At 40.9% G+C, this 16,349-nt stretch overlaps 2 protein-coding genes across 6 annotated transcripts in view; one reads left to right on the forward strand and one right to left on the reverse strand.

Annotated features, from left to right (window-relative positions):
- The window catches only part of LOC133417853 (retinol dehydrogenase 13-like), a 46,599-nt gene extending 44,898 nt beyond the window's left edge, over positions 1 to 1,701 (reverse strand). For all 5 annotated transcript variants that reach the window (XM_061706024.1, XM_061706025.1, XM_061706022.1 and 2 more), the window contains exon 1: positions 1,480 to 1,701. The gene's annotated coding sequence lies outside the window, so the exon portion shown is untranslated. The remainder of the gene's footprint in view (positions 1 to 1,479) is intronic.
- Positions 1,702 to 3,079: 1,378 nt separating this feature from the next.
- si:ch211-183d21.1 (uncharacterized) lies at positions 3,080 to 16,336 on the forward strand. Its single transcript, XM_061706531.1, has 13 exons — positions 3,080 to 3,228; positions 4,825 to 5,358; positions 6,101 to 6,396; positions 6,547 to 6,727; positions 7,545 to 7,684; positions 8,167 to 8,735; positions 9,019 to 9,292; positions 9,747 to 9,939; positions 11,766 to 11,950; positions 12,134 to 12,229; positions 12,452 to 12,610; positions 13,567 to 13,660; positions 14,047 to 16,336. The coding sequence occupies exons 2-13, from the start codon at positions 4,835 to 4,837 to the stop codon at positions 14,108 to 14,110; spliced, it is 2,775 nt and encodes a 924-aa protein (XP_061562515.1). The 5' UTR covers positions 3,080 to 3,228; positions 4,825 to 4,834; the 3' UTR covers positions 14,111 to 16,336.
- Positions 16,337 to 16,349: the final 13 nt, after the last annotated feature.

Here is a 16,349-nt window from a genome sequence, read left to right on the forward strand (position 1 = left end):
TAGTAAATGAAATAGTAGTTGCTGTGGTAATAGTAGCCCAATAGTGATTGAAGTTGTAATAGTAGTTATGATAGCAATAGTCGTCGAATTACTAACAGTACAGTGGACCCCCGCATAGTCACGGTTTGGCATTTGCAAATTCACCTATTTTATTGGCAGAAACCCCTGCTTCTTCTTTTTTTATTTATTTAACTCGATCCCCCACTTCATCGTGTTTTTTTATGTGAATTATAAGTTTGATAGTAGTTGTAGTAACAATTGCAGCATTAGTTTTTATGACAATTTTATTATTATCATTATACTATCACTATTTATACTAATCATACTAATCATCATCATAATTAAGTACTACAGCAGTGATTCGCAACTAGTGAGCTTTGAGACATCATCAGGGGTGCCATAGGAAATCACCCAATTCCACTTACATTTGTCCAAAAATTATGATTTATTAATTACAGATCTATATTTGGTCATCTATCAATGCCAGCGACGTATAGTGACAGGCAGAACAATTAAATGCCCTTCCGTTAGATGGCCGAAGTTGCAATTCATCTGCGCCTCCACCTGTTGCCATTCTTGCAAGAGAATAAGTCAAGCTCCCTGCGAGTGTATATCAGCATTATGTTTTTGTGTTGTGAGAATCACATTCACTGCCAACGACGGCTTTAGAAGTCAAATATCCATGTTGACTGGGAAGGCTGGCAGTGAATGATTTTAAGGAATACATTTAGAAGAGATCATCATTTGAGTAGTCATACTTATGTGACACTTTTTGTTTGGTGGTGTGCCGTGAGACTTTTCAAATGTGCCTGGACCCCATCAACTTTGGGAAACACTGCTCTTGTCTACACAAGCAGGGACATGAACTTACTAACTGTGCCGTACTATCAAATCTTCAACAAGTGTCAGTGATAAAAGATTAAAGGGTGACAGATTTTGCTGCGTTAGGGCTATTCACTACACTGCTATGCATATTCTATGAATACTTTTGTTTTCCTCACAGAAAAAAAAAAGCTAACAAACAAAAATACAATGATAATTTTGTCCAGGTTGTCCTTATTGTGGTACAATGAGAACGTTTTAATCATTATTAAAGAGGCCAAGAAAGGTGACAAATTGTAGTTCATATGACGAATCGTACAGCTATAAATCCAGTTATGTCCGTTTCATGATGAATAGGCTGTCAGCTGCAATTCAGCAGCACAGTCAAGCTTCTCCTGCTCATCCAAGTATTAAACCAATTCTCAATGTCGTGATTAATGACTGTGGTGGATAGATGAGCCTATATTAAATCATCTTGTTAATTAAGTTGGCTTGTATTATGCCCTTCCCCCCACCGCCATTATATGCAGGAGAGGGCCCCTTTCTCTACAATTCACTTGTCGCCAGCCAATGTCAGGGCACGTATAGACAATCATTCACACAATCCTCAATAAAACTAACATGCATGGTTTTTAAAATATGGAAGGAAATACTCACCCGAGTATGCGAATTCCACACTGGGAGGCCAAAGCAAAGCTGAGATTCAAACCCAGATTGTCAGAACCGTGAGGCAAACGTGCTAACCACTAGGGTACCATGCTGCCCGAATGCCATTTAATTACACATAAATAGCCCAACCAGGATACAAAATGGATTTGGCTACCAAAAAAATAACAACAAACAAACAAAACACATTGTGTTGTTTCTTCTTGCGTTAACTAGCAAGTCTTCTTTGTGGATCCTCAAGCAAGGTCGAGCATATGCCATGCCAATAGCGACACTCTGTGGCATGTGTCGGTACTAACACTCAAAAGTCTTGGACAGAGTTCAAAATGATGAAACAAGACATCTTAACTTCCTTCTAACAAATGCATAATGCACATGTTTGTACTTCCACTTCCCGTTCAGCTACCCTCACTATAATGACTTCTAAAGGAGATTTGATGCAGTCCGTGGCCACAACATATATATATTTTTGCCTTAATAATCAATTTAGGTTGGACTGGACTCCCACTGTACACTCATTTCTGACAGTGTGCCACAAAATACAATTGCCAAAATAAAATAAAAATTCTGTGGGAAAAAAAAAAAAAAAACATTGTCAAAAAATATTCTAATTCAAACTCAGATTGCACAGATAGGCATGGCTGGGGGAAATATAGGCCAATAATTGGTTGATTTGTTGTAAATGATCAAATGAAAAATACTAGTAAAATAAAACTTTTTACTTTTGAATGCATAACTATATTAATATATTTTTCATTAAATAATTGGTTGATTACTCATATTTAAATTGGAGATACTAAAACAAAAAATACAATAAATAATTTTTCTAAAAACCTTTTTTTTTACGATTTACTCCTACTGTGCATTTACATGATCAAAGGTCCTGCAATATTTTTTTGCGTTACATGAGCTAGGGTTTTTTTTTTTCTTAAAATTGGTTAATTAAAATGTATTTATTATTTTTTGTATTAATTTATTAAATTAAGTAATTGATTAATTTATTTATTATAAATAATAAAGACATTTGTAAAATGAAAAAAATGTGATACATTTAAACTGTTTGTTTTATTAAATAATTGGTTATTGAATTATTACAAAACCTATAATAAACACAAATTTATAACAAAACGTTAAACTTATCATGTTAAAACGTGAACTTTATCACGTTATACCATGATACTGAACTTTTTTTTCTGATGTGGCAGCAATACACTTCCATAAATAACAATAAAAAAAGTAGTAAAATAATAAAAAATACATATATAGGTAGCTGTACATTTAAGCACTTTATTTATTTAGTCAGATAATTGGTTAATTAATTATAGCTATAATTATAATAAGATATATAATTATAACTACAATAAAACATAAATGTGTAATATGTAAGGTATTTTTAAACAGGAGAAATGGTCACTATTTCACGTGAGCCTTAAAGCACAAAAGTTTGCCCATCCCTGTTGTAAATCTTTCTTTGACTTTTTTATTCCGTTGCATGAGAGGCGGAGGGAATGGGGATGGGAGGGTCAAAGCATCATCATCATCTTCATCATCATCGCCCCCCCACCCGCCCTGAGCCAGTCTGACTGCCCGCCCACTCCGGGGGGAGAAAGTGTTGCTTTGTGAATGAAGGGAGCGGCGGAAGGGGCAGAAAGCAAACTTTTAAAAAAGACCCCAAAAAACGCCGTCGTTTTCCTCCACGTTTCGGCGTCAAAAAACTTCCACAGCACAGACGGAGTAACGGTAAGTAAACTGCTTTTTTTTTTTTTTTTTGTTTTTTTGTTTTTTTTTTAGGAGTGTGTATGGTTTAGGATGCAAAGATGCATGCACGGCAGCTCAACCGTGACCGGAATAAGTGTCGTGTAATGATTGGTCATTCCCATGCACGATTCGCAAGTCCGTGGGGCGTCTGATGGAGGTGCGTTTGGGTTGACCCCCCCCCCCCCCGAACCACTGTGAACTGATTTTACTCGAGATGTTGTTCATGCAAACTTTCCGTTTCGCAACATGACGAGTCATGCCAGAGCCGTGCAATGCCCGGTGTCACCATTCCACGCACATACTCAGCCACACAGAGGACTCATTCATACTGTTATGATGAGTGTCTCTCGTGGACATTTGACGTCATCTCTTTCTTCCTTGAACGTTGTTTTGGAACATGTTCTCTTTCATTTCAACATACTGTATAGGGACTATAACTATAGGCTAGATTGAAGGCACCACCAGTACCGATCCATCGTGACTGCATTACATGATGACATCTGCACAACAAATGTCCATACGGAGTAAATTGGACTCATCGTTTCATCCATTTTCTAAAGTGTTGTCTGTCATACATTCATCCATCCATTTTCTGAGCCGCTTCTCCTCACTGGGGTCGCAGGCGTGCTGAAGCCTATCCCAGCTGTCATCGGGCAGGAGGCGGGGTATACCCTGAACTGGTTGCCAGCCAATCGCAGGGCACATACAAACAAACAACCAGTCGCACTCACAGATCACACCTACGGGCAATTTAGAGTCTCCAATTCATGCATGTTTTTTGGGATGTGGGAGGAAACCGGAGTGCCCGGAGAAAACCCACACAGACACGGGGAGAACATGCAAACTCCACACAGGCGGGACTGTTTTTTTTTTCAATAGGCTTGAGATCAGGGTATTGCGATGGCAACTCCAAAGCATTGACTTTGTTGTCCTGAAGCCTCTTTGTAACCAGTTCGGCACTATGCTGCGGGTCATTGTGCATTTGGAAGACCCATTTGTCCCCGAACTTTAACTTTCCTCAGGACGCTATCTATTTTGTGAAATGCGCCAGTCCCTTCTGTAACAAATCAACCCCGCAACATGATGCTGCCACCCCACAGATTTCAAAGTTGGGATGGTGTTCTCAGGCTTGCAAGCTTCCCTCTTTTTCCTCCAAACATAACAATGCTCGTTAGGGTCCAAACATTTCAATTGTAGTTTCCTCAGATCACAGGTGTGTGTCTCCAAAAATTAAAGTCTGTTTTCCCTGTGTGCATTTTCAAAATGTAATATGGCTTTTGTATGTTTCTTTTGGCGCAATGGCTTCTTCTTGGCAGAGTGGCTTTTCAGTACTCGTTTCATTGAGTTCAATGACACACTCTTACCAGCTTCAGCCAACAAGGTCTTTTGCTTTAGTTCTTGGGTTGATATGCACATTTCGGACCAAAGCACGTTCATCCCCGGGACACTGAACCCGTCTCGGCATCACCTGGGTTTTCCCAAATAGTTTAACGGCATAGTAATCTTACTGCATGTAAATTTCTGACTGAAGAAAAGAAATGAAAAATTCTCTAAAAAATGGTTTCTTTGGTTTTGCAGACGCTGCTCCATGATGATGATGTTCACTTTGCTCTGTCTGCTCCTGGTGGCGCTGGTTCGAGGCGAGTCCTGCCTCATAATCAGCGAAATTAACGCCGACAACCCAAGACTGGACACCAGCGAGTTTGTGGAGTTGTACCACACCAGCGGACAGCGGTCCTCGCTAGATGGATACACTCTCGTCTTCTATAACGGGAACGGAAACGTGGCTTATAAAGTACTAGACCTCAAGGGCCACAGCACAGACGACAGGGGCTTCTTCCTGGTGGGCTCGGTGGACATGCTGCCCAAACCCGCCATCCTCCTGCCGCCAAACACGGTCCAGAACGGTCCGGACGCAGTCACACTCTACCACACGTCCGCGGCCCGCTACACTGAGAAGATGAACGTCACCGCCATGGGATTGGTGGACGCCGTTGTTTATATGACGCGCAGGACAGGCGGTGCCGAGTTCCTGGCAGAAACCCTCACCCCGGGGGAGCCGGCCTTTGTCGAGGATGAAAGCACCCTGGAGGGAGATGAATCCATCGAGAGGTACTAGAGAACAGAAGCTATTTTTAATATTTTTGACTTCGATCCAGTGGTACCTTGACTTAAAAGTTTAATTAATTCCGTGACCAAGCTTCAACTCAAATCAATTTTCAGTTGAAATGAATTAAAAGGCTATTAATCCGTTCCGGCCCCTGAAAAATCTCCACCATTTTCTGTTAAGTTCTTAATAAAGAAAAAGCAGCACTGTATTGTAAAATATAAATATCAAAAAATGGTCCTGTAAAAGAGAATGTGATTAAATAAAATGCTTGGGGGAGATTGGCGAGATCCAATACCAACCTTTATTCAAGGTACTGGGTACTTACGAAAGCTGCCGATACCAGTCACCGATACTTAAGGCAAAAAAATCTGACATCAAGTAAGTCCTCCTCGCCAGTAGTTGGCACTAGACTGCGACGTTATGACGAATGGGCGAAGCGTCATATGCGTCAGAAAGAAAGAAAGGTCTTTATTCACAATTGTGTTATTTTAAATGTTATGTATTAAACGTAGTGATATCGGGTCTCGTTATCTGTATCAATGAGTACTTAACTGAATACTCGTACTTGTATGAGTCTGAAAAGAAACTGTGGTACATTATCTATCTATCTATCTATCTATCTATCTATCTATCTATCTATCTATCTATCTATCTATCTATCTATCTATCTATCTATCTATCTATCTATCTATCTATCTATCTATCTATCTATCTATCTATCTATCTATCTATCTACCTACCTAGGTGTTTGTTGTCTGAAGCTCACTGGGGCTTCAGGGTGTCCTCACCCTCCCCGGCCCAGAGAAACAACTGCACGCCACCCGCTGCCCCGCCAAGCCTGCCAGTCATCACCGAGCTGAAGCTGGGAGGAGGTCAGGTGGACGGCTTCGTGGAGCTGACGTCGGCGTCCGAGGCCGGTCCGCTTGTGTTGGTGGTGTTGAGCGGGAGAACGGACAGAGTCAGCGTCAGTTTGAACGTGGATGCGAACATCTCCAGGAACGGACTCATCGCCATGACTGTAGACAAGCGGTATATGAAAGGTAAGTGTACTTGAGGAGTGTCACCTAACCCTCACTGAGCCAAGGACATATTCGACATTATGATTTGGACCTTTATATGTTGCATTTTTGTGTAGTACTTATGATATCTATATCTGCGACAAGATAGTGGTGACGATGGCTTATTTTCAGGAGATGAGTCCGGGGCAGTCGCCATATACAGCGGTACAACTTCAGACTTTCCTGTGGACAGCCCGCTAAGTCAGATCCAGCCTCTGGACTCGTTCGTGTTCGCCGGCCCGGGAGACAAGCCGAGTGCCAACCTCACGGAGACCCTCATCCCGGGCAGGCAGCCCTATCAGCTCAGCAACAGGCAAGGAATAAATGACTTACTCAGTAGGCAAACCTCGTTCTTTTCAAGGTCTCCCTAAGGTGATGAACTTTTTTGTACTTGGTCTGTCTATTCATTTTAAAAATCCAATGTGGCCCTTGAGCACAAAAGGGGTTTTTGGGTTGTTGTTATTTTTTTGCACACTCCTGCTCTTAAGGTACAGTAAATGTGTGTTAGTGCATTTAGGGTCAGTGTTAAAAAGAAATGACAAAAAAGAGTTGGTTTTCAAAACGGTACTTTTTACTATTGCTACACAATTTGAATGTTTGTATTGCTGTTCCTCTTTGCAGATGCATTCCCTTCCTGTATTTGCATCTAAAATATGCACTTAATCATGCTGACTTAAGATGTATTACCCAACCCAAATGCAACTATCCTTTTATGGCATACTCAATATCAGCTTCTTATTTCGTTTCAACTCATTTTAGCATGTAAAGGATGAACTCCATGTGTGTTTTTCTTTGTGTTTTTTGTTGTGATTCCACCACAGAGGGTACCCATGATGGCATTATGAACGGTTCCAAAAGCAGTCAATATCAGCACAAAACCTTCCGGTTTCTGTTAAAAATCAAATAAAAATATCAGTAAACGTCTACTAGAACAGTAGAGCTTTATTTGTGGTAATCAAAGGCATTTTTCCAATTCAGTTGTACAGATTATAGGTCACGTTAATGGTGGAAAAGGTTTTAAAATGATTCATCACACAACATCACACAACCCTGGCATTTGAACAGGGGTGTGTACACTTTTTGTATCCAGATGTGGAATAATAAAAATCATTTTGCTTTTCCTTTGTCAGTTTAAAAGAGGGAGGCTTCTACCTCAGCCGTTGTGGTGTGGCCACATGGACCAGAGATCCTGGCGTCTTCTGGGAGGCCCCGCAAACCCCGGGGCAGCCCAACCAGTGCCCCTGGCCAAAAATCTGCCCTCACAGTATGGGTGAGTTTTAGTCATCTGCTAGTATTCATATGTACTCTTTTAAAAATCCAAGTACCATGCTATTCATGCTATCAGCTTTTCTTATGATGATGATGATGATGATGATGATTGCTTTCTTATACTACAGTCTGTGTATTTGACCAAATCACTTTTCTTTTCCTGACAAAAATCAGCTATCTTAATGCAAACACACAATGCCAACAAAACTAGCATCGATGTTCCAATCGTTGTAACCTGTTAAGAAATGGATATTCAAACACAAACAGTGCAGGAAAATATGTAGAAAGACAAAAATGCTCACAGGCATATATTCTTTATCAGCTGCAACAAAACGACTAGGATTACTGGAGCTTAATGAGTATAGAAGACTCTCTTCGTGCATTTATATTGTAAATATACTCCAGTCTAAAATTAGGGAGAAGCAGGAACATTGTGTGCCATTTGTCCCTAACAGCCCTAATAAATGCCCTCTCCTGTTGAAGTGGTTCCAGGAGGAGGTGCGGATACGTCCCCGCACCTTCCACCTTGGGGGACCGGTGACTTCCTGATCAACGAGCTGAACACCGACACCCCCGGCGCGGCTGAGGACGGCGAGTACGTGGAGCTGTGGCACCCATCCGGACACCGCGTCTCCCTGCAGGGCATCTGGATTCTGCTTTTTAGCGCGCACAACAACAAACCCTACAGAGAGATTAGCCTCAGCGGACACTTCACCACCGCCAAGGGCTACTTCCTGCTCGGCAGCGACAGACTGGTGCCGGCGCCTTCTCTCCGCCTGCCTCCCAACACCATCCAGAACGGACCGGACGCCGTGGCGCTGTACCGCAGCCCTTTCGGCCCGCCGTCGGCGCAGCAAAGGGGGATCCCCACCAAAGGGCTCCTGGATGCTGTGGTGTACCGCAAGATGGGATCGGATCAGGAGGCGCAGGAGTTGAGTAAGGCGCTGACGCCGGGACAGCTTCCCCTGCTGGAGGATCCAGAGGTTCTTCTCGGCGATGAGGCGCTCAGCCGCTGCAGGGGCCTGTACCCCTATGACCTGTCTGCATTTTCAGTTAGTACACTGCGAAAATTCAAATTGAACCAATCTTACGAGTTTTTGAAATTACGGGTTTTTGCTTTTGTAAGTCAAGGTACCACAGCATTGTGTATAATTTGAGTACGTCCATTGGGATAGATTGTGGTCGTCGCTGACTATGCATTTCTAGTTTCCATCTCACCCGTTATTTGTGTGCATTCTGTTGGCATAATATTGGAGACTGAGCTGTTTTATACTATGCAATTGTGGTTAAATGCATTTCTAAAAATGTTTTATTTCTATTTATCCGCCCGTACAGGTAGCTCCGCCAACTCCGCTGAGGGAGAACAGCTGCCCCCGGCCTCCTCCGGCTCCCGAAGGCGTGGTCATCAACGAGGTGGCGAGTGGCTACTGGACCAATCACAGCCGGCAGAGTTCCTTCGTGGAGTTGCACGGACCCCCGCTGACCGAGCTGCATGGCCTGGTGCTGGTCGTGTTTGACCAGGAACACAGCGGCAGGCTCGTTGCTCTTCCTCTGACCGGATCTATCGACCAGGACGGGTATTACATGGTCGGGAATGTCACCGGAGCGGGTGAGCACAGCCAGACGGAGCAGAAAATTTCTCACAAAAAAATTCTCAAAAACTCTCAGACATGACATAGGAGAAACATTTTAATCGCGGCCACAATATAGAAATAACATTTGTACAAAATGCTACATTTTGGCCTACAAAATGCTAATTTATGGCCACGAAGTAGGTATAAGGTGCCCACAAAATACAAAATATTTTTCATATCATTCCTGTACAGTTAGTGACACATGACATGGGAGGAAAAAAATATTTGTGGCCGCAATATACCAATTTGTGGACACGAAATACTGATTTATAACCACAACCTTGTGACAAATTAATATTTGGTGCACACATTTTTCCTATTTCTTGGCCATAACTTAGTAATTCATGTTTTACCTATTTATTGTTTTTTTTCCTTCTATACTACTTTGTACTCTTTCTCTCCATGCTTGTATGTCTCTTTTCTGCATAGATCAGACTTTCCCCGAAGGCAGTGATGTGCCGGCACGAGGATCTGTCCTCCTGTGCTACGACCTGTTCAGCGTGTGCAGAGCTGCTACCGCCCTGACCAACTCCAGTCGGCGGGACGAGTTGATGTTCAGTGACGTCCAACTGCTGCTCACTTCGACGTTCACTCGAGGGAGCCGGGTCATTCCGGCTCTCAGGTAAGCGTGGAAGCATACGCCTGCTAACATCCCCGCTAAATTTGCTAAAATCTGCAGTTTATAGTGATTGTTTTTTTATGGGTTTTTATAATATAGTTACTGTAATGCCCTCGCATGTGTGAAAAGAGAGACACAGTCGCCAATGCACTTTTTATCTGTTTAATGAACGCCCCAAGAACACATAAACACAATGAGAACACTCACGCACAGCTGCTGTCGACCACAGCTCACCCCCAGACTCGCTGACATCACACTTCACTCCATCAGGCCCCGCCTCTGAAAGGCACATACCGTATCTACGGTAATATACACAGACACTGCGATACGTGTAATATTTTCAATACATTTTATGCTTGCAATTTGTGTTTCTGTGTTTAAATACATTTCAAATGTTTTAAGTATCTATTGATACGTTTAATTGTTCAAAGTGTGTGGGAGGGTATTATAAGGTTTCAACTCTAAAAAAATAAAAACATGAAGCTCGACTTCATTAAACGTCTTTTTTAATACTTCTACTTTCTTGACCAATTTTGGCCGCTTGCACAAGCTGTGCCGGTGTTTAAATATAGCTCATGTGGCCGAGAGGTTAAGGCGATGGATTGCTAATCCGTTGTGCTGTGCGTGCGTGGATTTGAATCCCACCCTCGTCAGGATAGGTTTTTGTCTTGTTCGCTTTGCAAACATGGCAGTAGTTTTCCATTCACTAAATCTACCCAACCCCTGAACAAGCAACCCGCCCGCTCCCCCAGTATGTTTGACTTTAGTGTTTGTCTTTCACGTGTTGACCGTGATGAAAATATATGAAAATGATGAAAATATGTAATATTGTGCATTTAAAAATATATATTCTTATCCAATCGCTCATCGAACATTAGATTGTCACCTTCAAAGTTCTTTGGCAAAAGAGGTTTTTCTCTTTCCTTCTTCACAGGGAGCCCCAAAGTTCACAAGTAACAAATTTAAATTTGTCATATATACTCATACCTGGCGGCACGTTGGCCGACTGGTTAGAGCGTCAGCCTCACAGTTCTGAGGACCCGGGTTCAATCCCCAGCCCCGCCTGTGTGGAGTTTGCATGTTCTCCCCGTGCCTGCGTGGGTTTTCTCCGGGCACTCCGGTTTCCTCCCACATCCCAAAAACATGCATTAATTGGAGACTCTAAATTGCCCGTAGGCATGACTGTGAGTGCGAATGGTTGTTTGTTTCAATGTGCCCTGCGATTGGCTGGCAACCAGTTCAGGGTGTACCCCGCCTCCTGCCCGATGACAGCTGGGATAGGCTTCAGCACGCCCGCGACCCTAGTGAGGAGAAGCGGCTCAGAAAATGGATGGATGGATACTCATACCTTCTATAAATGGGCTTGGTCAGTCTTTTCCAGTTTTATAATTAATTTGTTACTATGGCCTCATGGGATGACACAAATAAGGCTCCAATTAAAGTATTGAAAGCATTTTTTTAATTATTTGACATCACAATATTAAATGTTTGAAAATCTTTTTTTTTTTTTTTTAAATTATGGTCATTTTACAGGTGTACAAGTACTTTACTTTTATAGTAACAAGGTAAAAAATGAAGTGTCAGCAAACCACATTGACTCATGCCTCATATTTATGGGTTTGATGAGTATTTTCAGGATGTGTTAATTATTTTCTCAATGCGACCTCATATTAGGGCACAATGATGAAACAAACTGTTGTTATATCTGGAACTCCATCTATTTCACTAATACCCGATCGCACTAATACTAAAATACTAAAATACTATTTTTGTTTGTTTGTTTGTATTTGTTTCTTTTTTTCATGATTTTTTTGTCTGTGTATGTACAGGTCAGTTGAAAACGGCGCGGTCTCTCTCAGCCGCTGTGCGTGCTGCGAGGCGAGAAACCCTTCTTCCTGGACCACATCTTCAACGACGCCTCGCAGCGCCAACATCTGCCCCAGCTTGGCCTTCTCCAGTCACATCGACATTTGCCTCGGACCACCGTCCAGCGGCTGGCCGGAGAAATCGGGAGGTGAATGCACCTGAAAAGAAAGAAAGAAAATGATGAAAGCACACATTCTACAGTCACGTTTAAACAATGAGTGCAAATTGAGATGTATATGGATAATGATATTCTCACACTGTATTGTACTTATGTTTATATGCATAATATTGATTGTAAATAATAATATGCGATCTCTGTGGTTGTTTGCAGACTGCAGTGGTCTCATTCTGACGAGGAGGGTGGCACAAGTGGCCCACTATCTGGAGCAGCAGTGTCTTTGTGGAATATCCACGTTATCTCTCCAAGGTAATATCTACTGTCAAAGGAATTTATTTATTTTAGCTTTTTGGGGGAAGATTGTATGACTTGAGAAATACCTGTATCTTTTGCTTAACTTGACTGGTCTGGGCTCGCAAAGATTTACGCCCACGTTACCCATATCAAAAACCACCACTGAGTACCACTGTATGTGGAGTATCATTTTTGCTTCACTGCATTGCAGTTAACTTGGCTTTGTTCCTGCTCAAGGGGCCAACTTCTCGTGCGTGTCCGGCTGGTTGCGAGTGTGGGGAAATATCCGGGCCTTCTCGGACCGCCAGAGGGACCTCATCATCCAGACATCCACCGTGAACCTCCGCCAGTCAGATGTTTGCTCCACACCCACCACTGATCGCCGCACCAGCACAGGTCAGTAAAACCTTTCCGGACGCTTCATTAGGTACACCTGCAGAATAGGATTGTTGACACAACACTGGTCTGATTTATTTGGTTCTTAATCAAATTGTGTGTTTGGAACTGGAAAAGTGCCAAGAATGAAAGACTGTATTTCTACAGTTCAGTTAGGTTTAATTTAAGATAACCTTATTACTGGAGCCTGACAACCTTTTAAGTTGCATGTAGGACACTTTTTAAGGGGTGTGTAGACTTTATATATTCCGTTCTAATTGGCTTTTCCTGACATTTTTGTTGTCACATATTACAATTATGAACACAGCCACAAACCCCAGTTATAAGAGGGTGTGCGCACTTGTTCAACCTTATCATCTCAGTTGTTTATTTTTACTTCTTAGATTTTTATTTTTTTTCAATTACATTGTGCAGGTTATAGGTCAGGTGGCATGGTGGACGACTGGTTAGAGCGTCTGCCTCCCAGTTCTGAGGATTCTGGGTTCAATCCCCGGCCCCGCCTGTGTGGAGTTTACATGTTATCCCATGCCTGCGTGGGTTTCCTCCGGGCACTCCGGTTTCCTCCCACATCCCAAAAACATGCATGCGAGGTTAATTGAAGTCTCTAAATTGCCTCTAGGTGTGAATGTGAGCGCGAATGGTTATCTGTTTATATGTGCCCTGCGATTGGCTGGCAACCAGTTCAGGGTGTACCCCGCCTCCTGCCCGATGATAGCTGGGATAGGCTCCAGCACGCCCGCGACCCGAGTGAGGATAAGCGGCTCAGGTAATGGATGGAGGATGGATGGAAGGTTATTGGTCACATTAATGGTGGAAAACTTTTAAAATGATTCATCTTTGTCTCAATTTTATATCACAAAAAATGCATGTTTATAAGGGTCTGTAGACTTAATATATACAGTGGTATATACAGTATGTAAAATGTTTTTGTCTTGTTTCATTTGATTCTGTCCTAGGGTCCAGCCTGGGTTTACAAATTGGTCTGGTAGTCGCTGTGCTCCTGCTACTCGCAGTTGGAGTAGCTCTCCTCACGTATTTCTATAAAAGGAGGTAAGGATTCATATTTAATTTATTTTATTCACATTAGAAATGATTTCCCTTCATGAAATTAAACATATCATGAAAGAAAAACTATTTTTAGCAAGCACATTGGTATTTTTTTATTGGTATTGTGACAGTAAGTTAAAAATGACTAATAATATGCAGTTATGCACTCTTTTTTTTTTTTTTTAAATGATACAACATAGTAATTTTTGCTAATTATTTTGTGGACCCCCAAGTTATAACTTGCAAATCACCGTACAGTAGGTTCAGGCACACCAGTTTGAGAACCACTGGTTTAGGAGACAAGCCAGCACTTTATAGAAAATTGTTCATACGTGTATGTTGTTTTTTTAATTTTTGTTATTTTTATTTAAATCTGTTTCTGCTCTCAGGCATCCTCTGGATTACGCCACCATGGAGCTGAGTGAGCACGGGGAGGGACTCTCAGATCTATAGTCCAGGAATAATCCAAGATTCCTTTGAGTTGTCTTTATGTGACCGTGAGTGTTTGTGTGGGATCACTGATGAAAATGAGCTGTATAGAGAATATTTTTATAAAGGTCATTGTTTGTGAAGAGTACTGGTTACTACTATGAAGAGGAAAGAGGTTCTAAAGGGAGTGGGTGGGGGGAGGGAGGGGGTTAATTTCAATGGTAATACTTGAGACAAATGGTCATTGTTCTTTTTTGTGTGAGAAAAAGCCTTTAAAATGATTGTTGTTGTTTTTCTTTTAAAAATTGCAGCGGAAATTTCTCTGCATTGAACGGGCTTTCCTTTTTTTAATTCTTACTTAGTGCCGTACAATAAACCTTCTTATTGGCGGGGGGGTTAGAAACGGAGAAACGCCACAAAAACTTGCGAATAGTAGAAAAAGAAATTATTGCTCATATTATTAGTTTAAAATGTCAAATTAATTTTTTGTTGCGAGCCACATGGTAGTTGTGGTTTCCCTCAGATGGACGTTTTATGAAAATCATATAAATGTATAATCACATCATCATATTATACAATTGCCCCTGCGTTCCCTTATTCTTATATAGAATTTTCACTATCAATTGAATTTGAAATAAGAAGTCCTGGAAAATAATAACGTTGCATCTGATGTTAGCGTTAAGGAAGGAAAACGTGAGCTTCCAATCTTAGCTTTCAAAGTTTGCTTCAGCGTTAGCATTGACATTAGCCTCCAATGTTAGCTTACAACATTACCTCTAATAATAAAGTTAAACATTTTTCAAGTGGAGGCGGGGTGCTGCGACGGCATATGCCCACCTTGCGGGTCGTTCTGTCGTCTTGCCGCGCATTGTGAAAGGCCTTTTGTTTTGTTTTTTCTTCCAATGGTAGCTATCAATGTTAGCTTCTGAATTTAGCTTCCAACCTGGTGTAGTGCATCAAATATGATCAACCATGACCCTCATTGCTTAGCTACGTGCGTGCTTCGTTGGGTCTTGCCAAGATTTTCCTTGTTTTTAAATGTGAACGTGTTACGATTACCACTTTTTTATGCTCACTTAAAGCAACTTGTTTACATTTTCTTAACTTGACCTTTACATTTTCTTGACTTGACCTTGATGTGGACGGCATTTCTCTTATGACGCTTATTTACTTAAATATGGGAAGTGGGATTTTATTTCATTTTTATGTTGATAGCGCCTCAGAAATGGTCATTGTGCCTTGTGTTGCTTTTAGCTTAAACCCTCATTTGTTAGAGGAACAGCTGCAGTATAAATGGAAGTACAAATGTTCTTGTTTTTTAGCTTCTATACATGAAATCGTATTTAAAGTGATTACACATATTCCTAGGCAAGAGTATTATTAGTACAAATGCTATTCGATTTGGATTTGGATGTATTAGGGCCACACAGAAAAAGGTAAAATTATCAGAAAATAAGTTGTAATGTTAGGAGAATTGCATTGTAATATTAGCATAAATGCAGGTAAGTAAATAATAAAATCTATTTTCTCAGAAATCGGTCTCGTATTACTAATCTTGAAAAATTAAAAACAAAATCTGTTAATATTATGACATTATTCCCATAAGAATTACATTGGCTTCATGAAGTTATGATTATATTAGTCAACATTTTTTGCACAATATTGTGAATTTATTCTCATAATATTATGGTGATCTTGTAAAAGTTGCATAAAATTTGGATATTCTCGTAAGCTTTTCTCAAAGTATTATGACTATTGTCAAAAAACAAACTTTTTTTCTTGTAACATGAATTTATGCTAGTAACATTATTATATTATATATATTACTGTAAAATTACAACTTTAGCCTAAAAAGTATTATTATTTTGTAAGCTTTTCTTATATTACTATTTTACTGTCCTAATGTTATTGGGTTTTTTTTTTCTGTGTGGCTCAAAATAAACCTTTGTCGATGCCAACACAAAGTGCCATAAATTAACCTAAATGTTCATTCAATGAGATGAGCTTTATTTGGTTCTGCAGCTCCGGTTTCTTCCTTGAATGAGAAATATTGACAAGTCAACTGATAATAATAATAAATCCTACGAAATTATACTCACCTTAAAGCCACATTGCAATATATGACAAAAATGTTACTGTAAAGTTTTATGCTGTCTTTTGTTTTGTAGCTGTTAAAATGCATTGTAGTTGTCCAACCCAAATAATATATTATCCTGCAGTTTAGATTTTTTAATAAAACATTGAATTACACTGAACATTTGCA

Source organism: Phycodurus eques, chromosome 19, assembly GCF_024500275.1.
Source record: "Phycodurus eques isolate BA_2022a chromosome 19, UOR_Pequ_1.1, whole genome shotgun sequence".
Taxonomy (NCBI): Eukaryota; Metazoa; Chordata; class Actinopteri; order Syngnathiformes; family Syngnathidae; genus Phycodurus; species Phycodurus eques.